Consider the following 20495-nt stretch of genomic DNA (forward strand, 5'->3'; position numbering starts at 1 on the left):
AAAAGGTGGAAATACCCACCACGGAAAAGAAAGGAGAAAAATGCTCAAGATAGACAGAGATGGAGCTAGTTGGAGGAGGCCTATACTCTATATAAAAAAAATATTTTTTCAAGTCTGTGTATCTTTTGTAAAGATGGATGAATGTAGCATATTACACTGAATATAAACGTAGACACATCTACTATCTTGTTTAGGTTACCTTCTCAAGAACCTCGACGAGAAAGGCTAGCATTTGTAGCGACATGTGCGAATACGTATCCCAGAGATACTTCACGACGCACTTGGTCCACTGGAAGCTTTCCTTGCTGAAGGTCCGACGCGAATACAACGTCATCACAGTTCCGAGATTCTCTAGTTTCTTGCTTTTCTCTGCCGTAAACTGGTCACCAAATATATAATTAGTTTTAATAAAATAAGCTACCATTTGATACAAAACAATACAAAATTAGACAGTAATTGATTAAAAAAAATAATCTTTACGTGTAGGAATTGACATAAGAAAACCTTTTGTCAGTTGATTCAACGCAGTTCAAAACGTCTGTTAGTTCGTTCGTTTATCATTTTCATACATAACGGTTAGGGTAGCAATATAAAATATAATGTATATGTCCAAATTGTAGAATAAAACCAATTTAAATTTATCCGTCCAATTAGATGTCCACCTAAGTTGTACTATGTCGTTGTTACACGAGTTTAGTGTAAATATCCATATTAAACATTTAGGAGGTTGATCAACCAGACTCTAGGATAAAAACATACAAGCCAAGAAGTCAATATAATTGTTTGACTATATTTACATAATTGTACGTAGCAACTGGGACAACACACACAAAACCAGGTATATACCATAACAAAGTATGTGGGAGGAAGTGAAGTTGTACGTACCTGCGCGATATGGCACGCGGCTCGTACGCAAAGTTCGTTGGCGTCCTCGTAATGCAACAACATGTAAGGCAGCAATGCCACCACCGTCATAGGGAAGGCCAGAGACTGGGTGGGATCAATCACTGGTAACTCCAATAGTGGGATCATGTCCACCAGTACGCCGACAACGGGCTCGTACGTATTCGGATGCGTGCAACCCTACGAAATTGTAATTATCCCTTTCAATCAATTGCCTCTAAGCTGAGATACCGTTACTATTAAATAAAGTTTACATATAGCTAAGACGTTAACTCGCCACATCTTATCAGCAGCTGTTTTTTTTTGGTATCCCTAACATTTGAACCCGTAAACAAGTGCTGATAACGACTGCATTTTGGTGAAAATTAAAGAGTATTTTATAAGAAAACACTACTAGATATTTTGACAAAAATCAAAAATTACATGGTCATACCTTAAGGAGCAACGAATGAAGTGACGTAGGCGAATGTGGAGCATGAACTTGTGTCCTGTCAAGGCGATCTCTAGCGTCAGGTCGGTCGAGCGGTAGCCTCGCCATAACACGAGCGAGAAGTCGCACGCCCAGTAAAAACTCGTGTTCGTAATCTGATTCGAGAACTGACGCACCCACCCAGAATACCGTTGCCAGGATCGTCAGTTTGTCATCCTAATATAAAAAGATTAAGTCGATAGCTAGAAGTAACCTTATTAATTTTTAAATATACATATATAATATAGAAAAAAAATCGGAAATATTTTCATTAAAAAACTTTCTTTTATCTATAATCGAAAACTATTATACAACACATTCACAGTACATAGCATACTACATTATATAAAATATGCTAATCTACACATATGTTTCTATATATTTGTAATGAAGTAATTGAGCCGAGTTAAAAAAATAATGGAATACTTCAATATTTACCGGCAGCCTTTTGAAGGAATTTGCATTAAAAAGCGGCTAAAAATAATAAATTTCTTACTTTATACACATAGAGAATTTCTTAAAAAAAAATACGGAAGTCAAGTGAAAAATAGGAATTTTCAAGTACGAACCTGTGTAGCAGAGTCCCCAAGGAGTTTGAGTGATTGTGCCGAACGTGAACGACAAAGATTCGAACACACCCCCTTTACGGCCTCACTACACGGACGCGTTCGACTCTCTACAAATTATATATACATTTGGTAAAATATGTTTAAAAAAAATTGGTTTTCGAGTCAAAATTAAAATTTTAAAAATCTAATTAGTAAGTTAAATAAAGAATAGAAGTTAGTGAGTCTTAAAGTATTTTTTAGATGCAATAGTGATTTAGGGGCACATACCATGCGACTGTTTGTCGGAATGCGGCGAGTGTGGCGAGTGAGTGGAGTGAGTCGAGTGTGTTGTGGGCGCGTTCGCTTTACGCACGCAGTACGACACGGAGTAACTCGTGCTGCGAGTGTGATTAGTCACACAGCCCACGCACACGCCCGGAGAACGTTTGCCTTTCAAAGATTAAAGGTACATCTTATCTTAATATATATAAATCTCCTATCACGATGTTTGTCCGCGATGGACTCCTAAACTACTTAACCGATTTTAAATTAAATTGGCACACCGTGAGCAGTCTGGTCCAACTTAAGAGATAGGATAGCGTAGATCTTTAATTATAGTCGCAATTTTATTTTATTGCAGCTTAATTATATTTGTCTATAATTAATTGACAGTCACAATAATTATCTGTTAACTGCAAAAGATTGTAACAGATGTCGATACTTTTCGACTGGATTGAGTAAGTAATCAATAGATGGCACTGCTATGGTAAACCGACAAACGTGTCATATAAGCTACAATTCAATGTCATGATTACATTATGAAAGTATAAATTACATTTATTTTGTAGTAAACGAAATACCGTGAAATTCAATTATTTCTACATTTTTTTAATTTTTGGTGTTAGCATAGCCAACCACGTGTTACTTATACCGAAGTGTAAATCAAATTCAAATTATAGTGACGATAATACAGTGAAATTATTCTTTCGTGTCACGGTATTAAGGCTAACTAAAACCACATTAGGGAGAAACGAAGTTCGCGGGGGCAGCTAGTTAGTATATATATTTTGATGTCCTTACAAATAAATCGTTATTGGACATCATCATTAAGGAGTAATCTGTACCCCAATGTCAGTATGAACTTTTCACATAAAAGAACGTGAATCAATAAATCATCTTAATATAACTTTTGGTTTCGGAGAAATTAATAGACAGACATACATAGGAAATATATTACAAGCGCTTTGAAGCCTAAATACATAAATAACACGGATTTCCAACAATATCACATTTAAAAAAAACACAATTGGAATTCGTAGGCATTCTTACCAGCATTATACATATTTCCGTTTGGCTGAGGCACCTCCTTGTTGTTTAGATTTGGGGTGCTCTTAAAGATGTCCCGCATGTAATCCAGGGGTCGGAAGTTCGATTCCAGGGAGTCAACAGCCGCCTCTAGGGTGAGCAGAAGTTCTGTTACGTAGCCCTGCATGTCTTCCCCCTGCTCAGCCACTGTCTCCACTAAACGGGATAAAATGTCCGAGACCATACGACCCGTCATTGCCACACCAATGAAACGAAACACCTAAAATAAATATCCAATTCATATATATATATTAATGGAAAAGTCTTAAACAGTCTTGAGTTAGTTATTCTTTAAAACTGACCTGTAGCGACCTTCCAGCGTAATGTCGCGACGGACACGAGAGGCCCAGCTGCAAAGCTGTTTGGGCCCAACGCTCGGAGATCAGGGCGTGTGGTAGCGATTCCCGGAATATTCGTAACACATGATTCAGTATAGTCGCAATCTGTTGGCAGCTGCGGAGAGACCATACTGAAACCAAACACATTTTATAACCAACCAGTAGAAAAGCCGCGTATTCATAAGAAAACCTATAGATGGCGTGAAACAATTATAGTTGCGTTAAAATGCCAGAACAATAAAAGCTTTATGTTCTTTGTATGGAGAAACGAAATATATTTATTTATTTTGGTAACTTTTGTCACTGACAGTTTTAAAATCTAAATATAATATACAATAAGTACTGGAAAGAAACTTTCCCTCGGTCGTTTCATATCGCCAACTATTTTATTTAAAAAAATTGCAAGAAGTCGTTTAATAAATATTCTTGAGCTTGAAAAAAAAAACTGTTTTTCCAAAGTCAGATGCTAAAGTTATTTGCATTTAACAATAACATATAATCAGCCAACCGCATTTCAACTTCATCAAAAATATTGTTTCAAATAAATTTAAGTAAAGTAAGTTAAAGAATAAACATCTATTGATAGACATTTCTGTTATTAGTACAGCCTGCATTGAATGCATTTGCTAAATTTAATTACATTTAATAACCTATTTAGAGAAAATTGGGTCATCCAAACAATGATCAGCTAAATTTAACCCGATAAAAATTAACCTTTGGCTGTGATATCTTCATACTGCCACAGCGGCATATGAGTTGGTCTGCTCGCTAGGAAGTGCACTAAGCTCTTGATGACGTCAGCCACAGGCAACTCTGTAATCTCCTGCCCCTCCCCCTCACCCTCTCCACTTGGAGGAGGAGCCTCGGCCTCGTTCGTCACTATGACTGGGAGGGATGGGTAGTTTTCGCCTTCAGCTAAGAGTCAAAAATACATATTAATCAATATCACAGCAGAATATATACAGCTGTTGTAATTGCGATATGCATTATGACAATTACCTACATTATTAATGCAAGGAATTTAAAAACGATTAGTATAGGCATAACACAAGACATTTTTTTCTTTTTTTTTCTATCACTGATGAACCCTTTCAGGTTTAGACTAAAATTGGTATTTATAGAATATTAAAGAAATCATAAAAAAAATATACCAGCTCTTATACATACCTTCGGGTGTGACCTGTGGGTCTGATGAGGGGCAGCGTGCGTGCGTTCGCGGTGAATGTGTGCATTGGGCGTGACCATCGAACATTGCGTCAGGCTCTACAACAACACATATAGCAATAGGAAACAAGGAATCAGTGTTTACGTATATACGAGCGTACTTAAGATTTAGCTAGACGAAGTATATCGTCATACTATAAGCAATATTAAAGATGGCTTCCTTTGCCAGCTAGCAATACTTACATTAACTTAATTTTGCATAAATATATGGAACTCTGGGTATTTTAAAAATATTATTTATTTTTAAATAGATTCTAGCTACGCTTCAACAGAATCCGTAATACGCGATAATGGTATAGCAATACAATAGTAAATAAAAATAGTACTGACCGTATTGATTGGTATTTAATAAAAATTTATGACAAAATATTATAAATTATCAAAATGACAACGGGCCAATGGGTCTCACCAGTAAAGTTGTGCGTGGTAAGTGGCAATGCCGGCGGCGGTAGAGGAAGTCCAAGGTGTGCCGACCTTGCTGCTAGCAACACTCGTGCAATCGTTAAGTGGTCGTGGTGGGCAGCAACAGCTACCAAAAGATTCAACAGCAACTGACGGCAATGTTGGTGTACCAGCCATCTAACGAAAAGCACAACTCCTTAAATCCATTTAACGGCCGATTTACCTAAGCATTCACATCCAACATTGGCATAAAGATAATTAACTTCATCCATAAGAAATATGGCAGAATATAAGAACTTTTTGTTGCACCGATTGTGATGGGTTGTTTAACAGACTTTGAAAAGGCCAGATATCTAGTTGACATTAAATCATAATTTAAACAAATGTCTTTAAATCGCTGGTACGAAAAATATAGATGATAAACATCTGTGTGTCTATAGTTCCCGATAAGGCAGTGTATTAGGGATGATGTAATGGATTGGGTTCGCTCATTCGTGGTGCATATTGTCTTTGGAGCATGTTCATTAGAGCATGGAATGCAAATTTCTGTAAGGTTCGACGAGACACGACCCCAAAACATCTATAGCACATATACACAAACGTAGCGAAGGACCATTTTTCGATCATTATCGGTTATACTAATATAGCAATTATGAGGAATGAACTTCGACAGCATTGTTTACTTTCCGTACTATCATTGGTTTTAATACATTTCATAGGAATGATACGCAATAGTTTGCATAGCGATACCTAGACTTATCCATCAAAATGCATTATATTTATTTTAAAATCATAAACAAGGAAATAGCTAACAACTTCGTCTACAAATTAGCTGTCTGATATGAATTTGCGAGATTATTTCGAATCGCCCTTGTAAATAATCTATGAATACGCGAAGTGCTTTCGAGAAACTTTCGACAAACACAGCGGACACCGAAATAGCCAACACTTATTGTAAAACTCTTTTAGTGCTGCATATCACATGTCCATTTAAATGGAATATTTAATGGAAGCGACGTAAAGCTTTTGATTCTATTTAGATTTTTCTCGTTCGAAAGTTCTCCATTGATATAATTAAAACTGAAAGATCATTTAGGAAGCGTTTTTGTGCATGTTTTATATATGAAGCGTAAATGTGGAATTTATAACCCGAAAGGCATACACCTGTAGTAAGAATATATACTGACGGGAGTACAATGGGACGCTCTTAACCGCTTATCAGTAGAATTCCGCAATCCTAAATGGTTTAATTCGCAGAAAAAAATGTAGCAGGTCTGAGCGAAAACGAGCTCGCTCACCATCACCTCGATTTCTTACCCGAGTCCTACAGATTTCAAATTTTCTTATACACACCTCATAGAACAAACAACAGCTTCTGCAACCAAGGTACCTACCTACCTTCCTGACATAATCAACACCCTCAAGATTTTACAAGCCATAAAGCTTGCAGGACCGTTATCACAAGTCTATACAGGGCCATTTGGATTAAGGAGAACACGGAGAATCAGCACTCCACCTAGTAATTAAGTGTCCGAGATAACAAGAGTATAACAGAGAAAAATCTCAGCTCACTGTTAGCAATGGGTCCCATCGCATATTCTTGAGTTTAGTTGTACGCAACATTCAAAAGATGCTGCAATCCAGAATAATGCAAAACGAATCAGTGTTAAGTTAACTGAAGTCAAAATATTATATGGACAGTGTAGCAGTAGTGATCAAAAGCAAAACTTCGAACCTGGTACAAAAAATGGTTTTCCGAAGAAAATCGGATAATATTTGCTGTAAACAATGTATTAATCAAATACAGACCTCGTGTGATCCATGCCCAAGAAGACGATATGCAGCATAAGAGGAACGTGAATTGACCAATCCAGTTCGACGCCGTCCAGGACCACATCGCAAAGCAACATAACAGCGACGTTGCACCTGCAAATAAAATTATTTTCTGAGCATTTCTTTGTGAACAAAATAGAGTTTTTTTTTTTTTAGGTTCGACTAATCCAAGATATTTGTAGTATGTGTTCAAATTCAAAATTAAAACTAAAGAGTTTGTCATTATTTCTCGCGGTAAAACCTCAATTATCGATTCGAACATTGTTAATGAATTACGCTTACTTAGCTTAGCTAAACTCTTGTAAAACGTAATGACATGCATCATGACAAATCTTAATGCACGTACACCATGCATTCGAGCTATGCCAATCAATATCGAAGTTTCGAAGTGGATAGCTATCAGGATAATTGGGAGTTTGTGTCAAGGGGGCTGTGATGCGTGTCGACTGGTATAATAGACAGCTTGATATGTATCTTGCCAATTAGAATATCTTCTGTGCTCTCTAAATGGTTTTCTAAGAGTTAGTATGTAAGTTCCAAGCACTGAATTATTGGTTTGCCACTTTGGGTTTCTATTTCTATCAACTGAATTGTTAAAATTATTAAACGTGTGGTTTTAAATAACATAGAGTTTATTTGTTACTGAAATAAGCTCTACCCTTATAAGGTACAGCGGACATTTCAAGAACTTTATTGTCAGTAACAAAACGAATATTCATGGAAATGTATTGAATACAGAAATGTTAGAAATTATTGAAGCATTTTATAATTTTTTATTAATCCAAGAAAAGAAATAATATTGCCGTTAATAGTGGTTTCAAAAGACTCCTCTGTAGAGGCGTGAAGTAATAGAACTCGTAAATCGTTTGTCAAGATTCAATGAAATGGAATGGACACGGAGCTGGCGAGCAAAATATCTATATGATTGTTCACGAGGCCGACTTTTTTAAATAGCGATATTAATACGATAAGGAATATCAAGGACCATGTCTGTCACTATGGTAGCGCTTCGTTGTCAATGGACACGCCATAAAAATATAAATAAAACAGGTATACTATATCATTTGCTCGTTTAAGGCTGATTTTTAGAAAATCAAAAAGCCAGACGATTCTCGACTTTTTCTTATGATTAAAACAAATAAATATGCACGCTTGGCAGACCTACAGTGTTCGTTTTAAAACCCTGCGAACGACCGCAGAAAAATAATCTACCACCATCGTGGTGCTGCGTTTTCTATTAAGAACCCCTGAAAACTGTCCACAAAGAGAAGTATGCCATATCATTTGCTCGTGACTACCTCTTTGTCTGTTGTTTATATTGCTTATAAAAAAAACAAACCATAGAATAGAAACCAACCTACCAGAAAACAATTGAAGTTATTTAATGATATTTATTAAATTGTTTCACTTTTTCATGTTTTGTTCGGTTCACAATTCATATTATGTTCGCGTATCAATAAACGTTAAAAAAAAGTCATACTTAGAATAATCGCAATGATTAGCCACCCTTTTTTCGCGGATTACAACTTCCTGTATTGGTTGGTACTTAAAATGTCTGTCCATACTTATTTTTGTATTCAGGGGGTTTTAATAAATCGAATGGACCAATTATAGAGAGCAAATGATTTAGGAAAGCTTTTTTTTTAATTTTAAATCTACCACCTGTGATAAGACAGTGACCTGTCCGTCTTAAAGAGTTACTTCATTATCTAAATGGCAATGAACATAATAATTTACCACAGATATTTTTTCACAGATTTAAACCTCTGTAGCTAACGACCTTAATTCATAAAGAAAAATTTGTCGTATTGATCCGAATTCCTTATATATAATCCTAATGCTAAAGTTACATACTTTACTATGTATAACCGTCTATTCCGGACGACTTCTGGAAACATGAGTACCTATGGATGGCGGTATATCTTAATAGCAGATTGACACATACAAATGCTTGTCAAACGCCAAGTTCTCTAGCTAATACGTAAAATGCAATATAGTAAAATTTTAATAGACATTCGATTTCCTGTAACTGCGCAATACGTAGTAAAAAGTATTTTAACAAAGTTAATATAAGAATAAAGTACCAACACGACAAATAAAATTACGTTACATAATTATTAGTTGCATCGCAATATTTACAAACGGATGGGACACGCCAGCAATATCATACTTTCTGATAAAAAATCTTATTTGACTTTGGTTCTACTTTCTGGTTAATAATTATTGACTTTGTTGCTTTAAATAATTTGAAAACGCAGTTAGATTAAAGCAACAATGTTTCTACTTGACTTATTAATTTCTGGGTATTATATTTAGATATAGAGCCGTTATGGCCTAGTGGCTTCAGCGTGCGACTCTCATCCCTGAGGTCGTATGTTCGATCCCCGGCTGTGCACCAATGGATTTTCTTTCTTTCTTTCTATGGTGAAGGAAAACATCGTTAGGCTTGCCTTAGACCAAAGAAGTCGACGCTGTGCCCCAGGCACAGTAGGCCGATCACCGACTTGCCTATTAAATTAATAAATGATCATGAAACAGATATAGCCACCTGAGGTCCAGACATAAAGTTTGTAGCGCCATTGATTTATTTTATAAAATTTAGATACTTTGTAACTCTAAAATTATTAAAATTATCGCAGTAGGTTTTGTTGTAATAAAAAAAAGTTTTAATATATAACAAGGTAATAACGGATAATAGGCTCATCTTCTATTAAGAGATACAGGTGCCCATGGACACTCACGTTTCCAGAAGCCGGGATTTCAAGAATTGGTACTCTCTTTTCTTGAAGGATAGTCGTGTATAGTTATACATAGTAAAGCATTTAGCTGTAGCAATATAAGGATTAGTAATATTATATTTCATAAAAGATTGTTTAAAGTTTTAAATTTCGAGTAATAATCTACTCAAATATTATAATTTCCCGACTCGTTTTACAGTAAGTAATATTTTCGCTTGTCAGTTTCAGAGCATCGAATTATCATGGTCATAAAAAGTAATCACAATGTTATTACACACATAAGTCAAACACGTTAACAACCACCCCATCCCAACTGGTTAATTTAGTTTTAGCTCATTGGTGACTAAAATTATAAAGATATGGTCTATCTAACACAATAATGAAGAGCAGTATTGGCCTAGTGGCTTAAGCGACTCTCATTCCTGAGGTCGTAGGTTCGATCCCAGGCTGTGCACCAATGGATTTTCTTTCTATGTGCGCATTTAACATTAGCTCGAACGGTGAAGGAAAACATCGTGAAAAAACCGGGTAGCCTTAGACAAAAAGAAGTCGACGGCTTGCGTCAGGCACAGTAGGCCGACTTGCCTATTAGATTAACAAATGATCATGAAACAGATATAGCAATCTGAGGCACAGACCTAAAAAGGTTGCAACGCCATTGATTTTTTATTAACACAATATGAGATGGATACATATGTGGATATGAATTGTGGTACAGATATAACGTATGACTTACCTATGAAAGCCTGATACCGGTTGATTAGTATCTGGAAGATACTCAGTGAGTAGAGCGAAGAAGCCTCCGTATTCAGGCATCGGCAATGGGCGAGGTTGGGACATCTCCATTCGAGCATCCTGTGGCGTCGATGGCGAACTGGCGCATATACCCTCGGGACAAATGCCCGTCTAAGAATTATATTTAAAAAATTATAACTGTGTTGATGTGATTCCTAGTGTGAATTAAATTATAATCTACATTATTTTGTAAGAATAAAGATGAATAAATACAATATAACAGTTATACATAGATAAGAACTGTGTCACACACTACATAGAAAATATAATGGTAATCAAGTTGTATTTACCGGAGTAGCATCTCCATCAGAAGGTTGACACGGCTCTTCATCAGCCGGTGGTGTGACACAAGGCGGGGCAGAAGCACGTTTGTCCTGACTACGACCAGGTGTCTCTGACTTCACGCTTCTGCAATTAAATATTTCTTTTAGTTATCTTCGAGTACTACGTACACGACGTGTTTATAGATTAAATTTTTGTTAAAGCTACAAATTAAGAAAATGTCTATTCCATAAACGCATGAACGGCAACTAAGCCAGAATAAGTAGACTGGGTGGCTTTCTAGAAAAGACGAATAAAAAATATCGTAGATAGTTCCGATTCAAAGATTTTACTAAGATCTCTATTTATAGTATGATATTAAAGAATCCCTCTAACGTCCATTAAGTGATTATTACGTTACAAGAGTCTAAAGTATTCAACCCAACTCATCTATCTGCCACCGTGATATTTTTTGATGACTAATATGTATGATAAAAGTTTTTTTATTGAACAGGGGCAAACGGGCAGGAGGCTCACCTGAGGTTAAGTGATACCGCCGCCCATGGACACTCTCTATGCCAGAGGGCTTGCGAGTGCGACAGGGACAAGGGAATTTAAGTTATTTATTTTAACTATGAGGTATATGAAAATGGAGTCACTTCAGGCTCTGTTTCTCAGAGAACCGAGTGGGATATACCCACTTAAACCGCCGCGGGTAGTTCCAACACGACCGAATCAAAGCGGCCCTCGGGGAGGCTTTCACATTCTCTCAGAATCTCTCCGGTAAAGCCATATGGCGTCGACAAATTGTGGACTAACCTTCTTTTCTCCTCATCCCATCTAGTACTCAAAAGGGTTCTTATACTCTCTATCTGAAGACTTTTTTAGTATTATATGATCGCATAAGAAAGCCTTCTCAGTCCACGCCTCGCTACTAGCAGTAATTAAACAATCGCCCACAAATTTTACGACCAGCTCAGCCATACAATATTTCGTCAAACAAAATATAATGATGGCCTAGGGCAAGAAAAGTTCAAGGGTCAGTTTATGTAATTCCGGTATTTTGAAGGGTTGTTATTACGTACAGCAATCACTTAGGGCGGGCGCACCCAGAGATCCATCGATCATACGCAATGTCTACCAGACCAATGTTACCTACATAGCCTATGAAAATAGCCAGTGAATCAATTATTTAAACCTCCCATAGAACCAACTCTTTCTAATGCGAAGTTACCTGTTATCAGCTTTAATTAGAATACCGTAGTTGCGTTTGATTCATATTATTTGTACAATTTCAGAATATTAATACAATTTTATATGTTTTACTAGCCAAATTGGAGCGTAACCTTGAAAGTACAACATAGCCTAATGAATTACTAGAAACCGTCCACCTAAAACCGATGTAAAATAAAATAAAAACATACGCCTACGCGATGTCGGCGTTCACCCAGACAGATTAAAAGAGGCCTTCAAGACAATTTTTTTAATGTCACACAAAGTTCATGGTTCTCAACAAAACCAACACCTCGTACTTTCAGTTGTTTAGCAGGCACTTCCTTCAGTGAGTCAATAAACATAAATATAATTAAAGTTATATATTGAAAGATGACTAAGGCAGTTAAAGGGTACTCACACAGCCTTCGCAGGGTCCTCTCCGCTGTGTCGCTTGGTGTGTATTGTGCCCTTTTCGACTGGTGCCAAGTCGCAAGTACGCCCAGTGGCATCCTGCACAGCAATTGTAGTTTTAGAACATTTATCAGTTGCCCGTTGGTTTAAAATAAATTATTACAAAAAATACCTGTGATCCGGCACCTGGTCCATCGCTGTGTCCCGAAGTGGCCTTTCTCATAGAGGTGAGGCGGTAGAAAGGAGGGGTCTCTGTTCGCTCTATCAGACAGTTGAGGGTCTCGACTGTCTGCAGTTCAGTCATCATTTCATCCAAGAGGCGCTCGGGACGTGAACGCGCCAGGTACAACACCACACGCTTTGCCTAATTACAAAAATCAGCCTTTATGCGATAAGTAGGTTCAAAATTTTAACAAATTGTGTTCGCTTCTTCATTCCAGACTTTAGTATGATTCGAGTGAACACAAGTTTGTATTATTGTAACAAAATGCATGGATAAAGCATAGTTATAGAATACGTAACAAACGAATTGTTATGTAATATCCTTCACGCTCGGTGCTCACTAGAGGGTTGCAACAATATCCCTGTTAGCAGCAACAGGTATTCAATATCATAGATTACGTATGCTCTACAAAGCGTCTAGTGTTTTCATATTTATATAATCCTAAGATGCAATCTTCCTTACATTCCTTACTTCTTTTAAAAGCATACCAAAAAAAAACTAATACGAAATAATATCATGTGATCACAATGTACACTGCTGCAACAGCATTTTTTGACAAGTAGACAACAAGTCGTTACCAGCTGGATATAATTTTACGGCGGAAATATACGTACGCAGAATTAATATATGAAAACAAACGAGTTAACCGCAAATTACGTGAAATATAACAAGATACCGTAACAAGAATAATTTTTTGAGAAATATTCACCATACAAAACTGCGGTTTCAATTTTCCACAACACAACAACCACGGACTTGTCATGTTATTACACTCGCATTTCGAACACAATATTTCTTATTTTATTAACGAGATAATACCTAATGTATTTAATTTAGTTACGGCTTTAAATAAATAATAAATCGATGGCGCTACAGCCTTGTTAGGTTTGGGACTCAGATTTCTGGATCTGCCTAATGATCATTTGTTAATCTAATAGGCAAGTGGGTGAACAACCTTTTGTGCCTGACGCACGGCACTTTTCGGTCAAAGGCAAGCCGGTTTCCTCAAGATGTTTTACTTCACCGTTCGAACGAATGTTAAATGAGCACATAGAAAGTCTATCGGTGCACAGCCGGGGATCGAGCCTACGACCTCAGTGATGAGAGTCGCACGCTGAAGCCACCAGGCCAACACTGCTCTTACCTCAAAGAGTTATTAAATAGATCCCTATCTATCCACTATCGTGGATTTGAAGAAAAATATATTGTCATGTGATATAACACACAGATATGGAACACCAGGACATACCCGCATACCCCGAGCAAGTTAAAGACTGAATATAAAACAATTACGTAATATAATAAAATAATAAATACACTTACATAGGGCAGAAGTTCGTTGGGCGCCATTCCAGACACGATAATTAGATATCGAATTATGACTTTAAGGTTGTTCGGCCAACAAGCGCATAGCGTTGACCACAGCTCCTCTATCTCCTTCGGGTGTTGATCCGAGAACTGTAGAATAAATTAAGTTGTAACAGGATTCCGATTTCTATTTGGTTCTCAAATTTTCCACCTACATTCGTCTAGGATTTGAACTATAAATTTAACTTTAAATGGATGGATGCACTCTCCAAACTTTGACCTTATTTACATAGTTAGAAATACTGAAATCAATAGTTCTGCATAGTCTGTTATATTAATAGGGTTCTTAAATACATTCAAATCCGTCGGTTGACGACGACATCGTTTAAATCAACATACCGGGTACATATTGAGTAAATTCAAAAGTCCCGGCTGAATTCTATTGTATTAGGTACTTAATAACAATGTCATCAGCTGTTACGACTATCTGTTTTTACGACCAAATATGAGTAGTTCCTTCAATAGATTTTTACTAAAATCAGCAGCAGTTAGTCTAACCCACATAAATAATAATTTAAAATATTGGTTGAATTTATCTGGTTATAGAAGCAAGATCGATCGATTGTTCAAAAATAGTTTGTAAAAGTAATTTTTTTACACTAGTTCCTTTTTGTCAGCGAAACATAACTCTAATATTAAGGTATTGTAGCTTTGTAACACAAACGCGATATACACGAATGCCTATTTACACAGTTCAATGGTTTACAATTTCCAGGCTATGAAATATGTAACTACTGTTTCACGAATGTGGCTTCAGTATATCGGGCGATCAATAATATTATTGTAACATTAACCATGGTTAACATCGAAATAAAAACCATGTATACTTTATAGGTTTACGAAATAAAAGAGCCAGGATTTAGATACGTAGGCGTACAATAAATTCGTACATAACGTTAAAGAGTTTTCTTTTACATTATCAAAACAAATATACAGGTACCAAATAATAAAAAAAAACAAGAAAAGAAGTGAACATTACCAAACAATTTATTGTTTTTTTTATATTTATTTCTATCCGTAACAATTAACATAAACACAAAAGCCATATCAGACTTATATCTGACACGTGTCATCGTGACAGATGTGAGCCATGCCGGTTTGCAAGGACAATTCCATTGTTGCATAGCCGGGGATCGATCCTACAACCTCAGGGATGAGAGTCGCTGAGCCTGACTTACTGTTTATAACTTCTGACCTCATGGATACGTTATTATATTATTCATCTCGCTTCCTCTCAAAGTGGCGAAGACTACTTCAAGCCATTAATTATCGTGGTGAGCCTGCTCGATAGCTTTGATCTAATCCCACTACCTCGTACCTGTAGGGCTTCGCGATCCGTAGAGTTGTTAAGTTCTAATCTCACCCTCTCACATAATATACATTACATATATACATATAGTCCTGACTTTCAATACATATAAATTTAAGCACATTTCACATTGGCTAGTATGCTGTACAGATATGGTTAATATTTTGCAATAATCGAAATTGGTACCGGACAAAAACAAGACTAACAACAAAATATAAATCCAATTATTAAAATTATTCTGTCACGTTAATCAACTACATAATGTATGCTTTGGTGACAGATAAGGTACAAACACATTCCTTTCTCAAAGATTTATAACCGACTATGTATATATATAAAAATATAAATAACGAACACTAAAAATGAAACAATTAAATTTATTTCAAAAGGGAGACATAACAGTGAGGCCCTAAAAATGTAATGTGGATTAAGTTATTTATACATAAAAATCCTAGTAAATAGAAAGTTACCTTATTTTACCTATATGCATTATGAATAAAGGTATTTTTTTGAAAGGATTTAATATTAATCGCTTGAATGGCCTGATCAGCCGCCCACACACACGCCCGCCCACACATCTCATTTCTAAAGGCATACTAACAATGTTGTATGTCGTCGACAAATATCTTTGCACTGGATAAATAATTTTGTTGAGATTAAGAAGATCTTTTAATTTATAATGTGTAGTTCGGCAGTTAAATAGGTTATAAAAATATTACTTTATAGAACTATGCCTTCGCTAACGTTAAGCTCACAAAGTAGCAGTACAAAGACAAGAACGAAAATATATTTTTGTTAGTCTCATATAGGTTTATATAACCACGGATGGAATAGCTAACAAGCTAAAGCTCGTCTCTAGATCCTTCAAGAAACATTATTCGGATTAAACCTGACATACATCCTGACACGTTGCACCAAACAAAAACATATATGTACGTTTATAAACTTATAATTATTTACATCATTTTAAATTTTTCCGATGTTTCGCGAGCTTTACAGCGTGCGTGGTCACGGTGAAGCTATGTTAACAAAATACAATACTATACGACGGACTGGAAAATGCAAACAAAATATATGTACGTAGTAAAAATATAATGGATAGTTCCCATTACCCTTATAAACTTTTAAAAAAGCCTTACCTAAACCTTATAAACTTTTAGTCGATTTATCACCGTGACCGAAATTTGTTATGCGCATCTTATATACCTAAAGCCTTACGAGAAATTGTAATATGCAAGATGCCACAAAAAAATAATTGGTGATGTAATATTAGTGGTAGTAGCTTAACTTCCTAGGCTGTAACCTACCAAGAATTTGTAAATAACAAAATAATAATATCAATACATAAAATATCGTTATACAGACCACAAAGTAAATCGACTCATTTGCTAAGATAGATATTATAATGTTTATGTAGTTTGAACAATGAACTCTCAACTCACCGCCACGGCAAATATGCTTTCTCGAATAATTCCAAACATTGGCGGGCCGAGTGGTCGCCGCCTATACGAGAACGTATTATAATAAGCTCAAAAGCACTGTACGAGTGCCCTATTTGGGCGGACGAAATTATAACTTTACAATAAAACCATCCCAGGGTTGTGAGAGTTACGTTTACTTACGAAGCAGTGTGCGTTAAAGCCTCTGCCACATTTTTAATACACTTCGTGCTAATATATATATATATATAAGCGCAGAGCTGAAAATGCAAGAGAGGGAGAAAGTAACTCCGCGCCGTAAGATTTTGGAGCAAGATGGGGAAAACAAAAGACGAATGAAATCATGGCAAATGAACTGGCACATGCCTCTGCTGGAACTGCTATACAACTGGTAACGTGATAAGCGATCCTTGGTGCTAGTCCCGGTGGAAAAGTTTCGAAAGCTTTTACGAAACTGACATGAATAGAAAAGAATGAGCGTTTGGGAAGTCCATACGAACAATTTCTAGGTGGGTAATGCAGAATGCATTTCACTTTAAAAACGAACTTTGAGCTTTGAAAAGTTCAGTATTTAAACCGCTAATTCTTGGAAATTTGCGCGATGCACACACAATTTCTATTCGTTACCGCTATAATCGCTATCACAATATATTATAAGATTGGTCCGATACAGGTATTAATTAAATTTAAAATTTAAAGTATACGTAGGATATATAGGAGGAAAAGTTCGTTACACAGCATAGATTGGTGATAGACGGGATTTATTTAAGTATTAATACGATACAACTGAAATCTGAACATCGAAAATGTAGATCGTAGGTATTCTTTTAATGTTACCGAACTAGCATTTCAACGTTATTGACGTTGATAACGTTGGGTTATTTGTAAATGTAATTGCAATGGTCGACTACATTTACCTCAATTTATTTGTATGGGAAACAAGGCTTTTGTAAATTTCATATTGTATAAAATATACATACATTTATATAACAGATCTAGGTCCTTTACACCACCTCCATGAGAATTATCGAAGTTGGTTAATAAATTAATTAGGCTGTTATCAGAACTATTTCAGAACTGAGCGAGATCAAACGTAAATTTAATAACCAAGTACATGTCCAGCGATTCCACCTCCAGCTGTTCTACATAATGGTGACGGACTTACTGCTAACCCATTTAAATGACGACGTCACTGACGCCTAGACCACTAATATTGTAATTAACATACAAATTTAACTAGGCTCACAATTTAGTGTGTGTGTTCAGTATACCTCAGCAACTATCCAAAAACAATATCAATATAATCGCATACAAAACTCACTCTCAAACTCAAAACTCCGTAAACAAAGTGAAATAAACGCTCACAACATTTGTTAACTAACCTTTACAGTAATGTAGAACAGGTTGTTTAGAACCATTTCAGTCGCTTCCACTGACCCTAGGCCTTCCCTCCTGCCACTGCGTCCACCCTCTGCGCCATAGTACTGAAACGTCACCAATATTATAGCTAATCCTTTGAAACTCGATGCCCCAGCCCATTCTGCTAATTACTATCAAAGCCACGATATAGTCGTCTTATCATATCACAAAGGGCATACAGATCAGAATCCCATTACAAAGCAATTTCATGTTAAAATCATGTTATATATCGTATTTCAGTGAATAACACTAATAAAAATAGACAACAGTATGATACAACGGAATTGAAACACGAATTGCAGGTGAAGTCAACTGCATATTTAATTTTGACATTAATATCACAGCTATCTATATTTTAATAACAAGAAAATAATTCACTTAAACAAAGAGCCGATGCCGTCAGGGAACTGTAAGCGCAGTGTTTGGCAATGTAAAATGACACTTTCTAACGAGTCATTGAGCAAATATTACTTCATTTCGAATCTAAAATATAAAATTGAATTGTTTTTATTGTTATTACTAATAAAAGTTATTTAAAACCAAAGAAATGCTCAAAACACCATGTTGAGTAATACTTGTCTTGCTATCTTGCAAAGTGGACATGGCGACAAATACAAAGTTATGTTGTTTCAATTGATAAACCTTTTTAAATAAATAAACAAAGAAAAGAACTAGTTCATGCAAGTGTACCTGAAACCTCAATCAGTATCAAATTCCACACAAACCTCGATTAGCTGCACGTCAGCACTTCAAAGCCGAACACAGACTGTTCAATATTAATTGCATTTCAATACGTATTTGCGAATGGGCTGTTTGAGGCAGGTGGGTCAGCAACAAACATGATACAGGAGAAATATCAAAGCTGACAAAATCTAGTTACCAAAGCGTTCTATCATGTACAGAAAACGTAAACAGGAATGGACGTTCTATGAAGGAATAATATTTAAAAGTTTGATAGCGTTTCAGCAAAAACTATATACATAACGCTTCCGAACTAATTTCGTAGGATCAAAGTTATAGCAATGTAAACAGCGCTTTTGAGGTGTACGTAACAGATGCAACAACGAAACCGCGGCGCAAAGATATCGAACATGATCCGAACAAATATTGCTTCAAATTGTGGTCGGTATAGATTGGTAGTATCAAAATCTGAACCAGTAAAATTTCTAATATTCTTTAACCAGGCCCGAAACGGGATTGATTTACTGGATAGTTACAAAATATTTTAGTGCTATATAACGACTTTGTACTAAAACTATTAAAAGTTCTTCTCTATTATTCACAGAATCACAGAACAATAAAAAAACGTTTACCTGTATATATGAGAGAGGATTCGGAGGCGGAACGTTCGGGTCCAAAAGTTCAATATTAACGAGCCATGGCAGTAAATACTGTAGCAACAACTGCCGAACCTCAGTGCGAGCAGTCTGGAACCGCGCTGTTATTTCTGTTGAAAAATTTATATAAATATAAAAAAAAAAATGTGTAACCACACCTCCGGCGAAGATGTTTTAACATACAAAGAAGGATAAAGACTGCCAAAAACCTCCAATCAGCATGAAATGTATGTGTGACAAGCGATTCCTAATTAAAGTCCATATATATATATATATATATATTGTTTTGTTTATTACGTATTAAAAGCTATTGAATTGAAGCTATTGAATATAAAATACTAGGTATATATTTTATTATTTACTCAAACTAAAAAAAAAAATACATAAATGACTTATATTTGTCACTTACCAGAGAACATGGGCATGGTGAGTTCGGGGTGGAGTTGAGAGAGCTGGCGGGACAGGTATAATTGTGAGCGGCAGTAGGTAGTGCAAAGTAATACGTCCAATGTCCCACGGCCCTTTTCTGATGCTGAAACAAGGTTCATAATTATAAATGTGAAATTAAAAATTTATAACAGTTTATGGCCACTAAAACAATTTGAACAAAATTATTGCTATACCGACAGTTCCGTGGCCTGAAGATGGAGGGTGATAATTAAAACGAGGTAGAGTATGGATGTAAGACGTTCCCGTAAGTTAATGTACTAGAGAGGAATTCTAAACGTATAAAGGCTTTTAAGAAACTTTAGAATTCCTCTATAAACCCTCGCTTGCACTGTCAAAAAGATGTCAGAACTCATGTAGAACGGAATTCCGAACAAAGTTTGGCTAATTCACATAAGGTATTTATTCGCTTCTAATTATTGGTCCGTGGTATTCTTACATTAGTCTATTA

General features: G+C 36.0%; 1 protein-coding gene across 6 annotated transcripts in view; it reads right to left on the bottom strand.

The window, feature by feature from the left end:
- The window catches only part of LOC123718897 (protein furry), a 73970-nt gene that overhangs the window by 7183 nt on the left and 46292 nt on the right, over positions 1-20495 (bottom strand). For all 6 annotated transcript variants that reach the window (XM_045675865.1, XM_045675867.1, XM_045675863.1 and 3 more), the window contains 19 exons: positions 20007-20129; positions 19574-19707; positions 18224-18325; positions 14049-14183; positions 12675-12866; positions 12510-12601; positions 10906-11023; positions 10557-10726; positions 7059-7175; positions 5257-5426; positions 4791-4886; positions 4338-4538; positions 3588-3754; positions 3250-3505; positions 2209-2370; positions 1942-2048; positions 1337-1549; positions 886-1083; positions 200-379 (listed from right to left, as the gene is read on the bottom strand). In XM_045675865.1, coding sequence (XP_045531821.1) covers positions 200-379; positions 886-1083; positions 1337-1549; positions 1942-2048; positions 2209-2370; positions 3250-3505; positions 3588-3754; positions 4338-4538; positions 4791-4886; positions 5257-5426; positions 7059-7175; positions 10557-10726; positions 10906-11023; positions 12510-12601; positions 12675-12866; positions 14049-14183; positions 18224-18325; positions 19574-19707; positions 20007-20129 — 2933 coding nt within the window. The remainder of the gene's footprint in view (positions 1-199; positions 380-885; positions 1084-1336; positions 1550-1941; positions 2049-2208; positions 2371-3249; positions 3506-3587; positions 3755-4337; positions 4539-4790; positions 4887-5256; positions 5427-7058; positions 7176-10556; positions 10727-10905; positions 11024-12509; positions 12602-12674; positions 12867-14048; positions 14184-18223; positions 18326-19573; positions 19708-20006; positions 20130-20495) is intronic.

The sequence above is a fragment of the Pieris brassicae genome, chromosome Z (assembly GCF_905147105.1).
Source record: "Pieris brassicae chromosome Z, ilPieBrab1.1, whole genome shotgun sequence".
Classification (NCBI taxonomy): Eukaryota; Metazoa; Arthropoda; class Insecta; order Lepidoptera; family Pieridae; genus Pieris; species Pieris brassicae.